This window comes from Lampetra planeri, chromosome 69 (assembly GCF_965212315.1).
Source record: "Lampetra planeri chromosome 69, kcLamPlan1.2.h2, whole genome shotgun sequence".
Lineage (NCBI taxonomy): Eukaryota > Metazoa > Chordata > Hyperoartia > Petromyzontiformes > Petromyzontidae > Lampetra > Lampetra planeri.
Window position 1 is genome coordinate 3,928,008 of NC_136174.1, and position 21,855 is coordinate 3,949,862.

General features: G+C 46.0%; 1 protein-coding gene and 2 non-coding genes across 4 annotated transcripts; 1 reads left to right on the forward strand and 2 right to left on the reverse strand.

Annotated features, from left to right (window-relative positions):
• Window positions 1-35: 35 nt before the first annotated feature.
• On the forward strand, window positions 36-20,870 carry LOC144737395 (dual specificity tyrosine-phosphorylation-regulated kinase 4-like). 2 transcript variants are annotated; one of them, XM_078620075.1, is made up of 11 exons: window positions 36-128; window positions 7,683-7,731; window positions 10,012-10,160; window positions 10,371-10,504; window positions 10,754-10,900; window positions 11,405-11,543; window positions 12,440-12,521; window positions 13,284-13,456; window positions 14,455-14,515; window positions 15,497-15,614; window positions 19,420-20,870. In XM_078620075.1, exons 2-11 carry the CDS (start codon window positions 7,683-7,685, stop codon window positions 19,604-19,606), a joined length of 1,239 nt encoding a protein of 412 aa, XP_078476201.1. In that variant the 5' UTR covers window positions 36-128; the 3' UTR covers window positions 19,607-20,870. The 2 variants fall into 2 exon arrangements, with proteins under 2 accessions (XP_078476201.1, XP_078476200.1); XM_078620074.1 differs by having other exon boundaries at window positions 38-128; window positions 7,683-7,785; window positions 19,420-20,846.
• TRNAR-CCU (transfer RNA arginine (anticodon CCU)) lies at window positions 4,970-5,044 on the reverse strand. The gene has a single exon. It is a non-coding gene; the product is annotated as a tRNA-Arg (tRNA).
• TRNAR-CCU (transfer RNA arginine (anticodon CCU)) lies at window positions 5,501-5,573 on the reverse strand. Its single transcript has one exon. It is a non-coding gene; the product is annotated as a tRNA-Arg (tRNA).
• Window positions 20,871-21,855: the final 985 nt, after the last annotated feature.

Below are 21,855 nucleotides of genomic sequence, written 5' to 3' on the forward strand. Positions count from 1 at the left end.
CCTCCCCCTCCCATACCCCCCCCCATACCCCCTCCCCCGCTGCTACTTCCGCTTCCGCCGGGGCGAGTGGCGCCAACTTCTGAAACGGTTCGCTGTCTGGGCCTCCTCGAGGTCGACTCAGCCTGAAGGTGAGAACCTCGCAGGGCGTGGACACGTCAGCAGTGGCGGGGGAGAGACAAAGGCGGCCCACAGCCGTGGGCTTCTACACAGCTGCTGGGCTCATGGCATCGGTTCAAGCAGAGCCCGGCTCTGCTGCTGCTGCTGAGGCACTGAAGGTGGAAACCGGCCCAGAGTGGCGCTCGAGTTGAGCCGTTGATGCTGATGAGAGGCTGATGGGATGAGTCAAAGAGACTTTGTTTTATCTTTGCAAGGAAGGTTTTATCTTCATGGTTTTTTCGGTAAAGTCACGTAGAAGGGAAGTAATAAAATAATACAAATAAAACATAATAAAATAATTCTCACGACGTTTCGGCCACAACGCAAGCATCCGTCCTCAGGTGAAAACCAAGTCAGACGCTGTCGCCCCGACAGACCTGGTTTTCACCTGAGGACGGCTGCTTGCGTTGTGGCCGAAACGTCGTGAGAATTATTTTATTATGTTTTATTTTTATTATTTTATTACTTCCCTTCTACGTGACTTTACCGAAAGAACCAAGAAGATGAATCCCTGCAGTCACGAAAGCTTTAAATAAAAATGTAAGGAAGGGTTTATTGTGAAGGAGGCGAATCGCCTGCTGGCGGAGGAGGCCTCCCCTAGACGCCGCTAATTAGGGTATTTGGTCTACTCTTCCACGCTGATCTACACGTGTTAGAGCAAGGTGGGCGTACCCACACTTTACCCCCACGTTGCGGGTGGTTAGCTCGCTGTATTTGCACTCCAGAGGTGTAGGTTCGATTCCATCGCCCGCACATCCACCCACTCGCTTGCCCATTCACCAACTCACCCACTAACCCATCTATTCACCCACCCACAGGGACACGTGGAGACACATGAACACACGGGGACATAGAGCCTTGATACAGTGGTTGTGTAGGTGGTGTTTGAGTATCAACATCAAGGTGGTTGTTGTGGTTATGTTGCTTGTTATGGTTGTGGTGGTTGAGGTGGTTTTGGTTGTGGTGGCTGCGGTTATAGTTGTGGTTGTATCGGTGGTTGTAGTGGAGGTTTTAGTTGTGGTGTAGGTGGTTATGTTGGTTGTTATTGTGCTTTTGGTTGTGATTATAATTGCGGTTGTGGGGGTTATATTTTTTGTTGCTATAGTTGTGTACGTGGAGGTTGCGGTGGTTATGTTATGGTTGTTGTGGTTATAGTTGAGGTTGTGATGGTTGTAGTTATAGCTGTGGTGGTTATGTTCTTGTTGTTATACTTGGGTTTGTGGTTATATTTGTGATTGTGGTCAAAGTTGTGATGGTTATGTTATGTTTTTGGGGTTATAGTTGTGGTGAAGATGGTTATGTTGGCTTTCATGGTTGTTGTATATGTAGAGTAGCGGTTCGCATGCCACGCCACGGACCCGAGGAAGTTTGATTCCCGCTCACGGCCAACACCAGTGACGATCATCTGAACCAGTCCAGAGCTTACCCTAGCCAACTGTGCTAACCGGAGATGTGGTTATAGTTGTGGTTATATTATGGTTGTGGTTATAGTTGCTGTCCATAGTTTTAGTGCTCAGAGTTGTGGTTGTAAATATGGTTATAATTGTGGTTATAGTTGTGGGTGTGGTTATAATTGTAGTTGTTGGTTTTGGTTACAGTTGTGGTTATAGTTGTGGTTATGGTTGTGGTTTTATTTGTGGTTATGGTTGTGGCTGTGGTTACATTTGTGATTGAATTTGTGGTTATAGTTGTGGTTGTTGGTTGTGGTGGTGATGCTGGTGCAGGTGGTGGGTTGGAGGCCACGTTCTGTGTCCCCTGCCCATGTGGTTCCAACAGCGATGGCTCCAGCCGGCACTGTCGCCCCTGTGCTATGTGGGTCACACGAACTTGTCTCCCAGCATGCCTTGAAGTCATCATTATAGGAGCCCTCGCCTCCTCCACGCACTCCTCCTATCTCTCACCTCCACGCACTCTCCTCCTCCACAGACTCCTCCTGCCTCTCACCTCCTCCCCGTGTCTCCCCCTCTCTCTCTCTCTCTCCCTGTGTCTCCCTCCTCTCTCTCCCTGTGTCTCCCTCCCCTCTCTCCCCGTGTCTCCCTCCCCTCTCTCCCCGTGTCTCACCCACTCAGCCACCCACTCAGCCATTCAATCACTCAGCCAACTGACTCAATCAGCCACTCACTCAACCACTCAGTCACTCAGCCACTGACTCATTTAGCCGCTCACTCAACCTCTCACTCACTCAACCACTCACTCACGCAGCCACTCATCCACTAACTCAGCTATTCACTCACTCAGCCACTTACTCAGCCAGTCACTCACTCAGCCACCCACTCAGCCACTCACTCAACCACTCACTCAGCTGCTTAGTCACTCTGCTACCCACTCACTCAACCACTCACTCATTCAACTACTCACTAACTCAGCCACTCACTCCCTCAACCACTGACTCAATCACTCACTCAGCCACACTCTCATTCAATCACTCACCTAGCCACCTGCTTATTTGTTTATTTTACCAGGTAATGCCCATAAGATATATATCTATTTTTCAGACGTGACCTGGCCACATATTATTGCCAAATTAAGTGGCTTTTTACGTGTAAATTTATATCAGCAACTATAAATGTGGAGGGACAAATAGAAGAGCCAGACATAAATTCACACGACAAAGGGGAGAGTGAGAGAAACATGTAAACTCCAAATATACAACAGGCATCAGGGTCGGGATTGCTGTATATATTGTCTTGAAAAATAATAAAAATCAAATGAAAAATGTAAAAGGTGTCATTTTACAAAATTAGGTAATTATGTCAATGTATGCAATGATGCTAATTAGGTGCGGCTTTGTTGTCTAGGGGTATTACTAATCGTGATAATTGTCAGTGATGTGTAGGGTCTGGGTTCATATTTGTCGTGTCACTGGGGTCTAAAATAGGCTGGTAGGGTGGGGTTATAATGGCCAGGTAGGGTGGGGTAAAATGGCCTTGTCAGGAGTCCACCTCCTCCACCACCAGTTCCACCTCAACCTCCTCCACCTCCCACCTCCTCCTCGCAGGAACCCACCCACTCATCCAACCATTCAATCACCCATCCACCTACCCACTCATTCATTCACCCATCCACCCACCAAGTAACTCTACCACCCAACCACCAACTCACTCTAGCACCCACCAAATCACTCTCCCACCAATGACCCATTCGCCTACCCACTCATTCAGGACGTCATGGGACAGACCTAACAGGTGCCATGGGGGTTGACTGCTGTGCCACGCTACGTGCAGGAGGAGGAGCTCATCACTTCAATGTGACATACAGTGACCTCACCACTTGAATGTGACATGCAGTGATCTCATCACTTGAATGCGACATGCAGTGAACTCACCACTTGAATGCGACATGCAGTGATCTCATCACTTTTTTCACTAAAACACTCACTAACTCTCACACTCAATCACTCTCTCATGCACTCACTTTCACTCATTCTCACTCTCTCCTCACTCTTTCACTAGAATACTCACTCTCACTCAATGTCACTCTTTCACTAAAACACTCACTAACTCTTACACTCACTCTCACTCATACTCACTCTCCCATTTACTCTGACGCTTACTCAAATTCACGAACTTTTTCACTCAAGTCTCACCAGTCACACCACAAATTGTTGGGGGGTCACGTGGCCACTCGTTGAGCGGGAGGGGTCTGAGGGTCTGACGCAACAGAGATAGGGGCGTGGCCATAGCCGTGGAGGTGTGACGTCACTGCACGCATGTAGTGAGAAGGTGCAGAGGAGGTAACTGCAGTAGCAGCACAAAGAGCCGAGCTCTTGTTGCGATTATTTACGGGGATTGGAAAAGAGCAGGAGGCACGGTGAGACTCCATATCACACTCACCCTCTCACTAACTCACTCACACACTCTTAAAGGCACTCTCACATTCACTGTCTCTTTCACTCGCACTCACTCTTTCACTAAAACACTCACCAACTCTCACACTCAATCACTCTCACTCATACTCACTCTCACTCATACTCACTCTCATACTGACTCTGACACTGACATTCACAAACTTTTTTGCTCAAGTCTGACACGCACAGCACGAACCGTTGAGCGGTCACGTGGTCACTCGTTGAGTGGGAGGAGTTTGAGTGTCTGACGTAACAGAGATAAGGGCGTGGCCATAGCCGTGGAGGTGAGTGACGTCACTGCACGCGTGTAGTGAGACGTGCAGAGGAGAAATTGGCAGCAGTAGCAGCAAAAAATTAACCCGTAAAAACAAAGTTTTTCACTATAAATCCTTTATATGCGTGGCATCGGTTTTATTTTATTATTCATTTCTATTTTTCTTGAGTAAGAATTTCATTTTTATTACATTGGTATTTTAAATGAAATATAAGGAAAGTCGTATATAAGGATTATAAGGTTTTCAGTTTTTGTATGAATGTTTATATTGTACATTTTTGTTGATTTCTTGAATAATTTCTGTGTTTAGGAAAAATATATGATTGTGTTAGTGAAATATTTTTTTTCCTAAAAAGTGTAAAATTTTGGAAACAAAATTTCACAAAAATAAATTGTCACGCACAACGAGTCTGTGCAAAATGTCAGCTCGATTGGATCACGGGAAGTGGGTTAAAAAACGACCGAAAGATTTGCACGGTCGTAAGCGCGCAAGCAAGCAAGTGAACTTAATATAAAGGATTTAAAAATGGATACGTATTTCCCCCTTTCGTCCCCTCTGCTTTATCAATGTTGATTCCTGTCACCAAAGTACACTGATTTCACACTCTCTTCGATCGGCACAGTACCACCTTCGCTTATCATCGTCAGATTCATAAACTTGACGTCTACAAAATGAACAACTTTTTCTCAGCTACCCCAGGTGGGACTCGAACCCACAATCCCTGGCTTAGGAGGCCCCAGTGCCTTATCCATTAGGCCACTGGGGCTACATGTAGCATGATGAAAACCTGGCTTATATACAGACTTCTTAAATAAACTCGCAATAATAATAGAAATGGATATGTATTTTCCCCTTTTATTCTCTGCTTTATCAATGTTGATAATTGTCACCAAAGTACACTGTTTAAAACTCTTGATTTGAAGCTTTCGTGACTTCAGGAATCCATACTCTTTGGTTCTTTTGGTAAATTCACGTAGGTATAAAATAAAAGAAATCACGACGTTTCGGGCTCAACACAAGCGTCTATCATCAACACAAGCATCCATCATCATCATCTAATGATGGACACTATACCGACGTAACTTTACCGAAAGAACCAAAGAGTATAATTGAACACTGTTTTAAAACTCTCTTCTATAGGCACAGCGCCATTTTGGCTTTTCATTATCAGATTCGTTAACTTGACATTTTGATTTTACAAAATGAACAGCTTTTTCTCAGCAACCCCAGGTGGGACTCGAACCCACAATCCCTGGCTTAGGAGGCCAGTGCCTTATCCATTAGGCCACTGGGGCTACATGTAGCATGATGAAAAGCTGGCTTATGTACAGACTTCTTAAATAAACTCACAATAAAAAAATATGTTTTTCCCCTTTCGTCCCCTCTGTTTTATTCATGTTGATAAGTGTTTTTTTCCTAAAAAGTGGAAAATTTTGGAAAAAAAATTTCACGAAAATAAATTGTCACGCACAACGAGTCTGTGCAAAATGTCAGCTCGATTCGATCACGGTAAGTGGGTTAAAAAACGACCGAAAGATTTGCACGGTCGTAAGCGCGCAAGCAAGCAAGCGAACTTAATATAAAGGATTTAAAAAGAGCCGAGCTCTTGTAATAATAGGTTTTTACCCTTTCAACTGGTACAAAAATTGACACCTTTATACAAGTCATCATGTTTGCAATAACCACAACACAAGCAGTCAAAATGCAAGCAAAAAGAAACAACTCTGATGATAATGATATGCACTGTCCTTGAAGTTGATTGGTCCACACCCGAGACAGTTGAAAGGGTAAAAACCTATTACTATATTTTGCCACTGGTAAAGATGTCTCATAGTGTAAATGCTTACCCCGAGCTCTCAATACTCTGATAGTGCACTGTCTTTGAGTTGTACGCCTTTTGGCGTCATCTGGTCCAACACCAATGGAGACTAGGCTCTAAGAAAAGCTGTCTCGGGTGTGGACCAATCAACTTCAAGGACAGTGCATATCATTATCATCAGAGTTGTTTCTTTTTGTTTGCATTTTGACTGCTTGTGTTGTGGTTATTGCAAACATGATGCCTTGTATAAAGGTGTCAGTTTTTGTACCATTTGAAAGGGTAAAAACCTATTACTATATTTTGCCACTGGTAAAGGAGGTCTCATTCTTTACGGGGAGTGGAGACGAGGAGGAGGGAGCACAGTGAGACTCACGCTCACTCACTCCCACACTGTCAGACTCGCTGTTTCACTCTCAAACTCTGTCTCACCCTCACTGTAATCACTCTCACATACTCTCTCATTCACTCACTCATTCTCTGTCACATGCACTCTCTCACTCTCCCACTCACTCTCACACTAACTCACTATCACACTCACTCTCTTACACTCCCGCTCAATAACTCACGAGTATTTACTCTCACGCTCACATTCACTATCTTACTCATACTCATTGTCTCACTCGCTCACTCACATGCACTCTCACACACACTCTTACTCTCCCGATCAATAACTCTTACATGCATTCACATTCACACTCACTAACTCACACTCACTCTCTCACTCACTTTATCATGCTCCCACTCACTCTCATTAACTCCCCCACTCACTCATTCTCACATTCTTTCATGCTCACTCTCTCACTCACTCTGTCTCACTCGCACTTACTTACCATCACACTTACTGTAACTCTCTCATTCACGTTCACACACATTCACTCTAACACTAACTCTCTCACTCTCCCATGCACTCTTACAACATCAATCTCACACTAACTTTCACACTCATTCTCACTTTCACACTCCCTCACACACTGAATCTCACACTCACTAACTCTCAAATTCACTCACATTTACTCTCAATCACTCATGCTCACTCACTAACTCTGACACTCATCTTCACACTATCTCACTCTCAAACTCATGCACTCTCACACTCACTCTCACTATCTCACTAACTCTAAAACTCATGCAGTCTTACACTCACTCTAATACTTACAAACTCTCACGCTCACTCACTCTCTCATAATCACTTTATACTTCCATGCAATCAGTCACACAGGGTTGGCATCGTACCCACAACTTCCTGCATCCAGGCGAGGGAGATAACATTTTAGTCTACAATATTGGAGGACTAGTCAACTGGTAGACTAACAGTCCACTGGTAGACTAATAGTCCACTGGTAGACTAACAGTCCACTGGTAGACTAACAGTCCACTGGTAGACTAATGCACAGGGACAAATGCCACTGGGAGTTCCCAATGGCTGGACCACGTAGCAACTTCGCCCCATATAGCCAAAGCCTGGTCTTCCTCACTATGGAACCCAGGGCCCTCAGCGATGTTGGCTCATTGCTCACTTGCTGCACTTTCCCCAAAAGATTGCTGAAGGTTATACCGGGTGACCTGCATCTTTGTCTGTGTGTAGATGGCCAAGGCTGAAGAGAAGGTGGGCTCCAGGAGCAGCATGCAATGGAGTGCGCTGCCCACATCGGACAGCATTGCCATCGCCAGTAGTAAAACCCCACGAGGTGATAGATATGATCAGAGAAGTCATGGTGGGGGACGTCATGGTGGTCACAGTTGAAAACAATAACAAGCATGTGAATGGCTATGGAATAAAAATGTCGCGAGGCAGGGTGGCACAGCAGGAACACTCCTCGTGCATTTCTCTTTGGAGTCGGGATGATTTCCCCCTGCTCTGCATGGGATTCCTCCGGGTTTGCCATTTTCCTCCCACAGCTAAAGAAAATTATTCAAACATCCCAATGCAAAAAAAAAATTAGTGTTAGTGATTATATGCAGTCCAGGGACTCGGTGGAGCTTTCTTTGGTAAACAAGCATCGTATATTTTATTATCATTTCAGCAGGAAGGGCCCAATAAGTGGCTAGGCTATGTTTCTTGGGTGTCCTACGATCGTATGGATGTTAAACAAGTCTTCATGACAAAAGCGCGGTTTCATACAGTGAGGGAAAAAAAGTATTTGATCCCCTGCTGATTATGTACGTTTGCCCACTGACAAAGAAATGATCAGTCTATAATTTTAATGGTAGGTTTATTTGAACAGTGAAAGACAGAATAACAACAACAAAATCCAGAAAAACGCATGTCAAAAATGTTACAAATTGATTTGCATTTTAATGAGGGAAATCATTATTTGACCCTCTCTCGATAAGAACGATTTCTGGCTCCCAGGTGTCTTTTATACAGGTAACGAGCTGAGATTAGGAGCACACTCTTAAAGGGAGTGCTCATAATCTCTCAGCTTGTTACCTGTATAAAAGACACCTGTTCACAGAAGCAATCAATCAATCAGATTCCAAACTCTCCACCATGGCCAAGACCAAAGAGCTCTCCAAGGATGTCAGGGACAAGATTGTAGACCTACACAAGGCTGGAATGGGCTACAAGACCATCGCCAAGCAGCTTGGTGAGAAGGTGACAACAGTTGGTGCGATTATTCGCAAATGGAAGAAACACAAAAGAACTGTCAATCTCCCTCGGCCTGGGGCTCCATGCAAGATCTCACCTCGTGGAGTTGCAATGATCATGAGAACGGTGAGGAATCAGCCCAGAACTACACGGGAGGATCTTGTCAATGATCTCAAGGCAGCTGGGACCATAGTCACCAAGAAAACAGTTGGTAACACTACGCAGTGAAGGACTGAAATCCTGCAGCGCTCGCAAGGTCCCCCTGCTCAAGAAAGCACATATACATGCCCGTCTGAAGTTTGCCAATGAACATCTGAATGATTCAGAGGACAACTGGGTGAAAGTGTTGTGGTCAGATGAGACCAAAATGGAGCTCTTAGGCATCAACTCAACTCGCCGTGTTTGGAGGAGGAATGCTGCCTATGACCCCAAGAACATCTCCACCGTCAAATATGGAGGTGGAAACATTATGCTTTGGGGGTGTTTTTCTGCTAAGGTGACAGGACAACTTCACCGCATCAAAGGGATGATGGACGGGGCCATGTACCGTCAAATCTTGGGTGAGAACCTCCTTCCCTCAGCCAGGGAATTGAAAATAGGTCGTGGATGGGTATTCCAGCATGACAATGACCCAAAACACGGCCAAGGCAACAAAGGAGTGGCTCAAGAAGAAGCACATTAAGATCCTGGAGTGGCCTAGCCAGTCTCCAGACCTTAATCCCATAGAAAATTTGTGGAGGGAGCTGAAGGTTCGAGTTGCCAAACGTAAGCCTCGAAACCTTAATGACTTGGAGAAGATCTGCAAAGAGGAGTGGGACAAAATCCCTCCTGAGATGTGTGCAAACCTGGTGGCCAACTACAAGAAACGTCTGACCTCTGTGATTGCCAACAAGGGGTTTGCCACCAAGTACTAAGTCATGTTTTGCAGAGGGGTCATATACTTATTTCCCTCATTAAAATGCAAATCAATTTATAACATTTTTGACATGCGTTTTTCTGGATTTTGTTGTTGTTATTCTGTCTTTCACTGTTCAAATAAACCTACCATTAAAATTATAGACTGATCATTTCTTTGTCAGTGGGCAAACGTACATAATCAGCAGGGGATCAAATACTTTTTTTCCCTCACTGTAGGTGGTGATACCAAATTCGTTATCAGTCTGTTCTTCACATGTTACAGGAATACGGAACTGGTTAAAAATGCAATGAAAAAAAAACACGACCCCATTGCTTAGTGAACAAATTAAAGAAACGAAAATGTTTTATTTGACAAAGCAATATTATAATAGGACAATATTAATCATCATTGTTCTTATGTTTGCAGAAATCTTGAAGCTCTTTGGGGATTTCCTGACCCCCACCGAGAGAAGCGAGGTCCTCAACGTGAATAACGTCTGGTATTTCGGAGGCCATAACAAAGGCTTTGGCACTCAAAACCATGGCTACGATGATGTCTACAACCATTATGTCTCGGTACGACTCTCCTCAGGTCACGTAACACGTGGAGAACACACAAAGTCTGCACACTGACAAACACCATAATAATCTGCAGAACAGGCGGACAACATACCCTACACATTCACACTAACTCTTACACATGCCACACATATATTGCATCCATACTCAGTGACTGAATGAGCAGTGATTGGATCAGTATACTTAGTTGATGTGATTGCACCGCAGGTCGAGCATGAGCATCTCCATTTCCGATATGAGGTGCTGAAAAAGGTGGTCGGACCTTACAGCCAGATCTTCAAATGCCGTGACCACAAGACCAACACCCGAGTGGCTGTGAAGATGTGGAGACAGTCATTCAGGTAAGACTTCACAATGGCTTGCATGGAGAAGGCAGGACAGTAAATCAATTCCATATTTACGTGGGTAGTGTTATGGTGCTCATATGTGTGGGTTTTCTCTGGATTTATGTTTAACTTCTTTCGCGCCGTACGTAGCCCACTGTTAATCGCAGATGCGGTGAAGGACAACTGTCTTTGAGAGCGAGCGACAAACTGTTACAAGGGTCAATTATTGTAATTAATATGAAGCTGTGGATTTCTGCTGTTTAGTGCCGAGGAAGACCACAGCCAGTGGATGGAGTACCACATCTTGCTCCAACTTCAGGGCTGGGCCAATGATGATGTCAACGTTGTCAGAATCCTCGACTTTTTCACCTTCAGGGGTCACAACTGCCTCGTCATGCAGCTCATACCGAAGTACGTACCCTGCTGTCTGAGCAGAGACATGTAAAGCTGGCTGCTCCACTCCATTTTCTTCTCCAGCCTTGCTAATTTTTCGATAGCCACACCGACAACCGTCAGTGTGACGGCAGTGGTAACACTCATGCATCATTCCAAGAGCTTGGGTTTGATTACTGACTCGGATAAGTGTCTGTGTGGAGTTTGTTCTCCACTTGTTCTGCATGGAATTTATCCCCATTCTCCGCATTCCTCCAATAGCGAAACACTCGCACATAATTTAATTGGCATCGGCCAAATTTGCCAGTGCTGAGAAAATACCTTAAAAATAACTCAGTTGGGATTACACATAGGAACAATGTCACCCCGACAGGAGAAACTTGGCAGGACCCTCAGGAAAAAAGTGTTTACATTTAGTGAGGCTTCCATGGATAAACGAGTATAATAATTGTTGATAATTTTTATTGCTTACTCAGCCCTTTAAAGGATGGCACTGACTTTGTGTTGTTGTCTCCTTAACAGAAGACGTCTGTTAAGTGCCATTGATTGCACTGCACCCCAGCACATTGAGATGACAATGGTGAAACTCTTCACCAAGTCCATCCTCAAATTCCTCATTCATCTCCATGCAAAGGGAATCGTGCATGGGGATATCCAGCCGGTGAGTGGACACCAGGTTCCGCACAACTGCAGCATTAATTTGAGTTCCCGTTCGGGGCTCGTCTTCGTAGAACCTATACCCATTGATCAAAGCGTTAATGCATCTGCTCTGTCCAACTGTCAGTAGCTGCGGGTCATGATAACTGTCGTACAGAGGGTTATATATGGGTGAAACTTGAGTTTAAAGTTTTGTTGCTATTAGGGACTCGCACTAGAGAAAAGCAGACATGTCGAAACAAAGCATTGCCCAAATCATGGAGACACAAACCAGTGCAAGTAAAAGGACGCTTTGAAATTAAGCAACTGTGCTTTAACCTGACAGCTGCCCACCTGTTTCCATGCTGCTCATGCGCATGAGAATGCGTTACCAACTTCATGCATGTGCATGCTTCTGCCTAACTAACACTCACAGCTACAAGCTCCGTTCGGCCCTCTTGTAACAATCGTCATACAGGTATGATAAGAGCGCCCTCCTTTACGCCGGGCACCCCAGAGTGCTCTATATGAGATTAGAGATTGGAATAATCTCATCTAAATACATTTGAAAGGGCACCCCAGTGGCATCCGTCAGAAAACATTCTCTTGAGTTGCGATGAATAACCTTGGCAAAAGCGTGTCATCTCAGATTCCCCTTTTAATATTTATTGTGGTATTTTGCTACATGACCAATCTGCTGCAGGCTGAATAGTTGTGCATGCCTGTAATCCAGCACTGTAGAGCCGCAGGTTGGTGGATCACACCAATGGTGTGAAACATCATCTGTGGCCCCTCCTCGTGCCTCGGAGTGGTTCTCTCTCTTCCAGATAGAGTGAATACTGCATGGCATTGGCGTATTACAAGTTGACATTATTTATCATGACCTCTGAATGTGAATATCTTCTGCTGCCTATCGTCTAGAGGAACATGTCGATTAAAGAGCCTGGGGCAGGGACCATCCGGATGATGAGTTTTGAAAACAGCTTTTTGGTGGGACGCCAACGTGAGTCGTGAGTGTGTGGCTGAGTATGAGAATGTGTGTGTATGCAGTTCAAGGAGCGGTAGTGTAGTGGTTAGCACACTGCATTACGAAACTGGTGACCCAGGTGAGAGTGGCGATTTTCTGAACTGGTTGTGAGCCTCCCCTAGGTAGACTCAGTCTCAAATGAGTACCTGGTGTGGTGTGTAAACAATGCCACTCAGGAGACAAAGGCATGGTGCAGGCCACCCACCCCCCTCAAGTGTCGTTTTGGACTTCATAGGTGGTCACTAATTGCACCTGCCCCAACAATGTCTAAGGCTACACGGGGGAACTTTTCTTTGTTTATGCAGTGAGGAACCGTAGTGTTGGGGTTAGTCGACAGCACTACAATCCTGGTGACTGTAGTCAAATTTGCGTTCATGAATATCTGAACCAGTCCTGGGCCTCCCCTAGGTCGACTCAGCCATAAATGAGTACCATGTGCGGTGTCTAGGCACCACCAGTTTAGAAGACAAAGGTGGCTGGGCGTGGTGCTGGCCACCCATCTTCGTGTGTGTTGTTCAGGCCTTCATTAGGTGCTCGCTAAAAGCAAATGCCAGATAAATTTGTTAAAGGCTATATGGGGACGTTTTGTGTGTGTGCACACGTGTTTGCGTCTCTTCACCTGTGTGTGCATGTGTCTAGACCTATGGGTGAGTACATGTGTTTGTATACATGTTTTTTCGTGCCTGTGTGTTGCTGTTAAAGGCTATATTGGTTATGTTTGTATTTTGTAATTCACAGGTTCACAGATTTTTGGTTCCCCCGCGTACCTTGCCCCAGAGGCATACCTGGGCCACATGTCATCTTTCCCGGTTGACATGTGGGGGCTGGGGTGTACAGTGGCCGAGTTGGCTACCGGGCGCATCCTCTTTCCCGCCATCAACAAACACGACCAGCTCCCGTGTTATATGGAGGTATTGCCCACACAGCAGTAACACTGACAATTCCGTTATTGAGTGATCAATTTCATGACCAATTTGCTCTTGAAATCGCGCAACTCAGTCATTGCTTCTAACCATGTTTTTCACTTCTCATCGAGTATTTCCGCATCAAGGGTATTAAAATAATATTCAGAATTGGTATGACCAATTGAACATGCGACAGGAAATACTTCCTTACAATTCCCTGAGCAGACCACTTGAGTCGTCTCTTCTGTGAGAAAGAGGCGTACGACTGCTCGCGACTGGTTGCATGGTTGTCCACACACAAGCTACTGAGTTGCATACAACCGCATGACAGAACCAATTACTCAGGCATAGACCTGTCAATGTAACTGTGAGCGGAACGCATAGATTTTTAGAGCTGGTGTTATGACTCGTGATAGATTATTGCATGAGGCCACGGATTGGCCAAATGTAACCCTACACCACCTGCAAATAATTTGAATTGTCAGATGAACGAGCATTTATCGCGCCAATTATTGTTGTTTCATCTCAACTGCTTGTAATGAAGAAAATTCTCACAACCATATAAGCAATTTCAAATGACGCCACGGGACCCATTACCTCCGCTGTGAATGAGGCAGATGGTGCATAGTATTTTGTGGTTTAATACCGCAGTAAAGACCAGGGCAGTCACTGGGATTGATCCGTGAACTTCTGCAACGTGCGGCGTTCGCGGTTTTGCTGGGCCATGCCAATAACACTGCCCCGTGCCTGCATGCGAGAACCATCGGGAGCGGTAGCCGAGTGGTTAGCACCCTGACCGTGTGGTGTTGAATGTTGGACCAGTCCTTGGCCTCTCAAATATCGACTCAGCATTAAATCAATACCTGGAGTGATTTGTAAAATAGTTGCTGTGGTGTGGCCTTGGGTGCTGTGCCATCATCAGTAGGTGCTCACAAACAGAACTTTCCACACAAGTGTGTCAATACTGTATGGGTGATCATTGTCTCTGTGTGAATTGTGTGTAGATCCTCGGGATGCCTCCTCAGAATTTGATTGATGACGCGCCTGAGAGAAACAAGTACTTTGGTGAGTGAAGGGGCGTGCGGGGGAATCGCGTTAAGTTTGAGGGGGAGCTGGGTCCGTTAAGAGTTTAGTGGGGCATTACTTTGTATATTCAACTATTTCCACATGTGTTTTGGCAGTCAATATGATTCGTAATGCATTTTTGGGGAAGGGTTAGGCCTCATGGTGATCTGCCCAAATTTGTGTCATTAAGGTTCTCCAACCACCCGACAAAGGCAAGCAAATTAAAGTACCATGAGTGCAAGCGATTAAAGAGACGCCAATCATAATTATTTTTGTTGAATCACCTGTAATGTGAAGGGTAATGTTCAAAACCACGTTTAACAATGAGATCAGACGTTTTTGGGATGCTGCAGAGGCGAGGAAACGTTACCTCCCTCACCTGCAATGCAGAAGATCGTAGCGTGGATCCCCACCCTGGTTGCTGTACATTGCGGGAACTTATCTTCTCCCTTTTGCCTGGTCGCCTCTTAAAAAGAGGCAATAGTTCAGTGGGCTTTACCTGGTAAAAAACAATGTTTTGCTTGAAAGAGGTTAAATCAAAGTTAAAAGAGCTTTTCTTTTTTACCTCTAGGATCTATCATAGTTAATACTTATTGAATGCACTTGGTATTTGCACTATCATTCTTAGAACGCAAAGCTATCACAAAGGATGGTGCCTGCTGTGTTTCACAGACACCGTCTGCAGTCATTTTTCAGTAGCGGGCGTAACACCAGCATGATAATCTTATGACTTCACAAGGTCTGTAACGTTCCACTTTAAACCAAACAGCGCAAAGCATCGTATGGTTATTACTGAAGTAATTACTGAAGTAATAACCATGGCGGCTTGCAGAATTTGAACCATGAACTTCTGCAACAAGCGGTCAAAGTACTCCCACTGGTCTATGTCATAGCACTATAAGATTGTGTTTCTGCGCTGTGGGTGTACAAGGGTGCTGTGGTTTGTAATGATGTTTTACCTGGTCTGCATCATCCCTGCAGATGGTTCGGGGATGCCTTTGATGTCCGGACAAAGCAGGGTCCCAGGCAGTCACTCCCTCTACCTGGCACTCGGGAGCCAGGACTCGGAGTTCCACGACTTCATTAGCCGCTGCCTGGAGTAAGAACCCCCCCCCCCCACAGAGTGGTTTTTCCCAGTCAGTCACCTGGTAAAAAGAAAAGAGTTTAATAGTTTAGCATCACTGGCGAATACTCCTCTTTGATCACTAGCTCCACTCTCTATTCTGATTATTCTTTATCTTCCAAGCCATATATCCCATTAGACAACCTTGTCCATAGACTTGCATGTAAAACATGCACTTGCATAGAGACCCACAGACTCACATACACTTACATGGTTCATACACGTGTAGCGACTCAGTCGGAGACAGGGTTCTTAAGGGACCTTCCTTATTCCACACGTCAGGAAACCACATGTGCCCCGCGTGTCTACGCGCTAGTCACACATCCATGTCCTTGACGGCACTACCTAGCTGGAGCAGTCTGCAGGCTGTCTAGCTAGCGGCGTCAAAGGTGGTCGGAGACTGCGGCGACGAAGGTGACGAATGGCGACAGAGCGTGGGGATCCACTTCCAGCAACAGCCCCGAGCTCCCGTCCCGGGCCCCCTTTTATTCCCCTGGCGTGGCCTCGCCCCGCCTCGCTACGCCCTCTTTCTCGAACCTACTAGTGGGTTCTCAGGCTTCCAGATCGATTTCTTCCTGGGCTTCTTTTTAGATCTCCCGCTGCTGACGTGTGCACTGCCCCCTGCTGCCAGTACCGCTTTCTTGTCAGCAGCCCGCGTTATTACACTACACATGTATAGAGAGACCCATAGACTCTCATACACTCACATGGTCCATACCAATACCGCCATTTGCCCCTAAGTGATGGTGATGTGACCATGGCGCTTGTGCCAGGCTAGGTACACTTTGAGACGTGGAGTGCCGAAGGCTCGCTGACTGTAGGTCATGGGACATACCCAGCGGGTGCCATGGTTTGGCTGATTGAAATGACTGACACATGCACCACTGTACCTCCTACTGTGCCAACTTATTGAATTTTAGCCGCCTGGCGCTCCACTAAGTGTTGTGAGCATCACTCCTCTGCCCTCCGAGGGCGGCTGTCTCCACCTGCCCAGTAGCGTCCTTCATGAGCCTCCTCCAGAGGCCGATCTTGACACTGCAGGTAGCAGTCTTCGGCAAGTCAACTCAGCTCCACATCCTCCCGTACCGCATCAGTCCATCTCTTCTCCAGCCCGTGTCGTGCCAATTTATCCCCCTCGATGCAACCAAACAGAAGCTGCTTGGGTATGCGGTGGCTGGGCATGCGGGCTACATGACCCAGCCAATGCAGCCTTACCTGTCGGAGGAGCTCACTGATGGGAATGTGTCCAAATCTTTCAAGAATTTGTGAGCTCCTCACACAATCCAGCCTGGATAAACCTAGGATGGATCGAAGGAAGGCCAGCCTAAACGTTTATAACAGGCACAGATATTCCTTTAGAGGGGTCCACGTTTCACAAGCATAGAGAAGAGAGGGCATGACTGTGCCCGAGAAGATCTGAAGCTTCGTGTGGAGCGACAAACCAGATAGCTTCCACACAGCATTGCTCAGCCGATAAAAAAACGACGCCCAACTGCTGATTCAGTAAGACCTCTGCTGTCGAACCGGAGCTGGTCATAAGCACACTGGCCAGGTATGGGAAACTCTCCACTCTCTCCACAACTGCTCCATGACCAACGGGACGCTGAGGGGGTGGAGTGTTTGATGGTACAAAATACCCATGCAGGTGCTTAGTGTTGGTGGGGCTGATGGTGAGGCCCCACCTCTGAGTGGCAATCTCCAGGTTCAGCAGTCGTGCTTCCAACTCCTCCTGTGAGTGAGCAGCAATCACCAGATCAGCATACATTACATGGTTGACCAATAGCGAGCCATTACTCGACCCCACCCAGTCTCCCATTATCTCTGTGTAGTGGTGGTATTGACGTGCGCCGACTGTGACAGTGATGGATCACGGGGCGGCGCGGGGTGCGGGGTTGGGCACGCGTTGTGGGCGTGGTGTGGACGCGCGCGCCGGGAGTGACAGATGACGGGGCGGCGCGGCGTGAGTGGTGAGGCACGATGAGATGTGGGAAAAGAGGATCGTAGCCAGCGCCCGGCGATTGGTCGAATAAGTGGGTGCTCGCAGCGACGTCCGCAGGTGGGGTATAAAGGGGGACGCGCGAGAGCACTCGGGGAGAGTTACCCAGTTGAAGACCCGAAGACGGAGCTGAAGACTTAGTCGCTAAGTGGATGTTAGTCATCCGAGTAGCTCAGTGGCGTTAGTCGCCGAGTAGCTAAGTGGATGTTAGTCATCCGAGTAGCTCAGTGGCGTTAGTCGCCGAGTAGCTAAGTGGATGTTGGTCATCCGAGTAGCTCAGTGGGCGTTAGTCGCCAAGTAGCTAAGTGGGTGGTTGTCACCCGAGTACTAAGTGGATGTTGGTCATCCGAGTAGCCCAGTGGCGTTAGTCGCCGAGTAGCTAATCGGATGTTGGTCATCCGAGTAGCTCAGTGGGCGTTAGTCGCCAAGTAGCTAAGTGGGTGTTTGTCACCCGAGTACTAAGTGGATGTTGGTCATCCGAGTAGCTCAGTGGGCGTTAGTCGCCAAGTAGCTAAGTGGGTGTTTGTCACCCGAGATACAAAGTAGGTGTTAGTCACCTGTAACCAAGTTTGATAAAATAAAGAGTGTGTTACCCGTGAAGTCGTCTCCCGCCGAGTTACTACATTACATCTGTACCAGATGGAAATTTCTCTGGTACAGCCATCAAAGGCTCTACAAACTACATGGACGAAAAGATGTTAAATAATGTGGGATGCAGAGGACATCCCTTTCGCGCACCCCAAGGTAAACAGGGAATGGCTCTGACTTCTGGCCACGTAGCTTTACCTGAGGTTGGCCACCATCATGAAGGCCCTTAATGTCCACACACTTACATAGAGACCCACAAACTTGCATACACTTACATCAGCCATACATTTACAAATAGACCAATAGACTCACGTGTACTGACATGGTCCTTACACATATAAAGACCCAGACTCATACACTCATATGGTCTCTACACTTATAGAGACCCATAGACTCACATACCCTTACAGAAAAGCCCTTAAAAGGAACATATATCGATATATGTATATCATCTATGTGGAGGGGGCTCGTGAAGGATGCCACTGGGCAACGCCAGGCTACTGGGCAGTTGGAAGCATTGGCCCTCCAATAACAATTGAGGGTGGTGGAGCGATGTTCACAATGAGTGGAGCACCAGGGGGACAAATACATCAAGGTGGCACAGTGGGGAGAACAGAAGGTTCATCTGACAGTCATCACCAATAGTGGAGGATTTCTGCTTCTCTTTTTTTTTTTTATATAGTCAGGTCCTGCAATTTTTTAAAATCAGGGCTCTATGACACAATCAGCCACTATTGAGTCATGACATAGCCAACATCGTGGTGTATTCGATTATTGCAACTCACTAGTCTACGGGACGTCTGGAAAAAGCATTAGGAAGCTGCAGCATGTACAACTTTTTTTGCAAGATTCAACCATGTCCGTCCAGTGTTCACGGAGCTGCATTAGATTACATTTGCTGAACGAATACATTTTAAGGTCGCACTCATTACACACAAAGTGCTTACCACAAATGAGTCACAATATCACTGGGAAATTAACTTTTAACTCTAGATTGAAAATTACATCTTTTTATAACTCAGTATTGAATGTAGTTTGTTGTCCTTCACCCGCACCTGCAATTGGCTATGTACGGTGCGAAAGAAGTTTAACATACACACTTAAGTTAATGGATACAGTGAGAGAAATAAATGCACATAAATCCTTACATCATTATCACCCTTACCACGTGTGCCACATATTTCTGTGTCTCAACAGATGGGATCCAGCTCTGCGGATGACACCAGCAGAGGCACTGGCGCACAGCTGGCTGAGGGATGAGGAAATGCCGAGGGATGAGGAAATGCCGAGGGATGAGGAAGTTGCCGAGTCCGTGTGTGCCTCTTGTGGACACATCAATCCACTCAGAGGCATCCGCCAAGGAGGAGACGAGACAGTGGGGTGAGCCCCTGCAGAAAGAGAAGAAGCAGTCACATCTGGATCGTGCGTACAGGGCCGTATGCTCATTCTTCCGTGGCTTTAAGAAATGCACCGCATGCGACCGTAATGCTCATCCTGGGCGTGTACACATTCCACACACCGTATACACACACGCTCGTCTAAACGAATACATGAGCAACTTCCGGTGCTAGCGTCAATATCAGATCCCATCTACTGAGTTTTTTAACCCCACATAAATACAATAAAACCGCTCTTACCGACGGTAATTGGTTCCATGAATACGGTCATTAAGTAATTTGGTAATAAAGCAAGTACAGTCGACCCTTACACATCGCGGGGATTAGGGGTGCAGGCCCCCCGCGATCTGGAAAACCCGCATAAAATGTTTGGTCCCCTTGGCGAGCGAAGCGAGCACCTCCAGTTACTAAACTTTTTAAGTTATCTCTACATGTTCAGCCTTTGCGTGTCGTCTGATGGTATTAAAATATACAATAGATTAATGTTATACAGTACTGTACATATATTTTATGCATTTATGAGTTACTAAACTTTTTGTGTTGTCTGCTGAGCTTCGCATGTCATCTGTGGCTTTCGCAAAACTCCCAAAAACTCCCCAAAAATTCCCATTTAATTTCTTATGCCGACCCCGCGATATATTGAAACCGCGATGGGGAATGCCGTGATGCAGAAGGATTGACTAATTTAGTCATTAAGCAAGCATAGGAAAGACATGTTAAAGGCTTAATTTGTTTCCATAGCATCAAAAGTTACACCTTTTTCACCCAAAAAACATACTTTATAATATTCTCAGGTTTTTTCGGTAAAGTCACGTAGGTAAAAACATTAAAATTAATGAAAGTAAAATAAAACAAAACAAAATAAAATTCACGACGTTTCGGAGGCAACACAAGTCTCCGTCATCAGGTGGGACCGTCACAGCCGAATTAGCTGCATCAAGTGAAGCAATGATTCAAGATGTAATCCCTTATAAGCAAGTTGAAGGGAGGTGGAGAGGGGGGGGGGAGAGCTTATCAGGCTGTGGTAGCCAATGAATGGAAACGTATCGGGAGGGAGGAGGAGCGGTGATCAAAGACTGCACGCAGTGCTCAACACAATGAATGGAGACGTGTCGGGACGGAGGGCGAGCGGCGATCAAAGACTGCACGCAGTGCTCAACACAATGAATGGAGACGCGCCGGGACGGAGGGCGAGCGGTGATCAAAGACATCACGTAGTGCTCAACACAATGAATGGAAACGTGGCGAGCGGTGATCAAAGAACAATGAAGAGATTACTGTTAAACACTGTGGATGTTAACACTCGGTGAAGTAAATTAAAATAGTGCCTGTCAGATAAGATGGTCCAAAAAGTGTAATTAAGTCTTTTTTGCGTGGTTAATAACATCTTTCCAGTGATTACTGAGTTTGTACCCATCATCACGGTTGAAATTATGTCTGTGTTTGTATATTTGTATGGCTTCGTGTACAAACCTTTGATGGTAGCCCGGAGGTTTGCAGAGAACCTTGGTCTCGGAAAAGACAATTTCATGAGAGCCCGCCGAGTTGTAGCAATGATCGGCAACGGCCGAAGAATCAGTTCTGCCGTGTTTCAGATCTGACTTGTGCTCGCGGACACGATCAGCAACATGACGTTTTGTTTCTCCAATGTAGCAATCACCACAAATGCAACTCAATTTGTAGACTCCAGGATACTGTAAGTCAGGAACGACATCCTTCACAGATGGAATCAGATCACGGATTTTATGCACTGTACTGAATCGGACTTGGATCTTATGTTTGTTTAGAATTTTGGAGATCTTTTTGGTCACGCCTGCTATGTATGGTAACGTGATAAACATAAGATCCAAGTCCGATTCAGTACAGTGCATAAAATCCGTGATCTGATTCCATCTGTGAAGGATGTCGTTCCTGACTTACAGTATCCTGGAGTCTACAAATTGAGTTGCATTTGTGGTGATTGCTACATTGGAGAAACAAAACGTCATGTTGCTGATCGTGTCCGCGAGCACAAGTCAGATCTGAAACACGGCAGAACTGATTCTTCGGCCGTTGCCGATCATTGCTACAACTCGGCGGGCTCTCATGAAATTGTCTTTTCCGAGACCAAGGTTCTCTGCAAACCTCCGGGCTACCATCAAAGGTTTGTACACGAAGCCATACAAATATACAAACACAGACATAATTTCAACCGTGATTATGGGTACAAACTCAGTAATCACTGGAAAGATGTTAT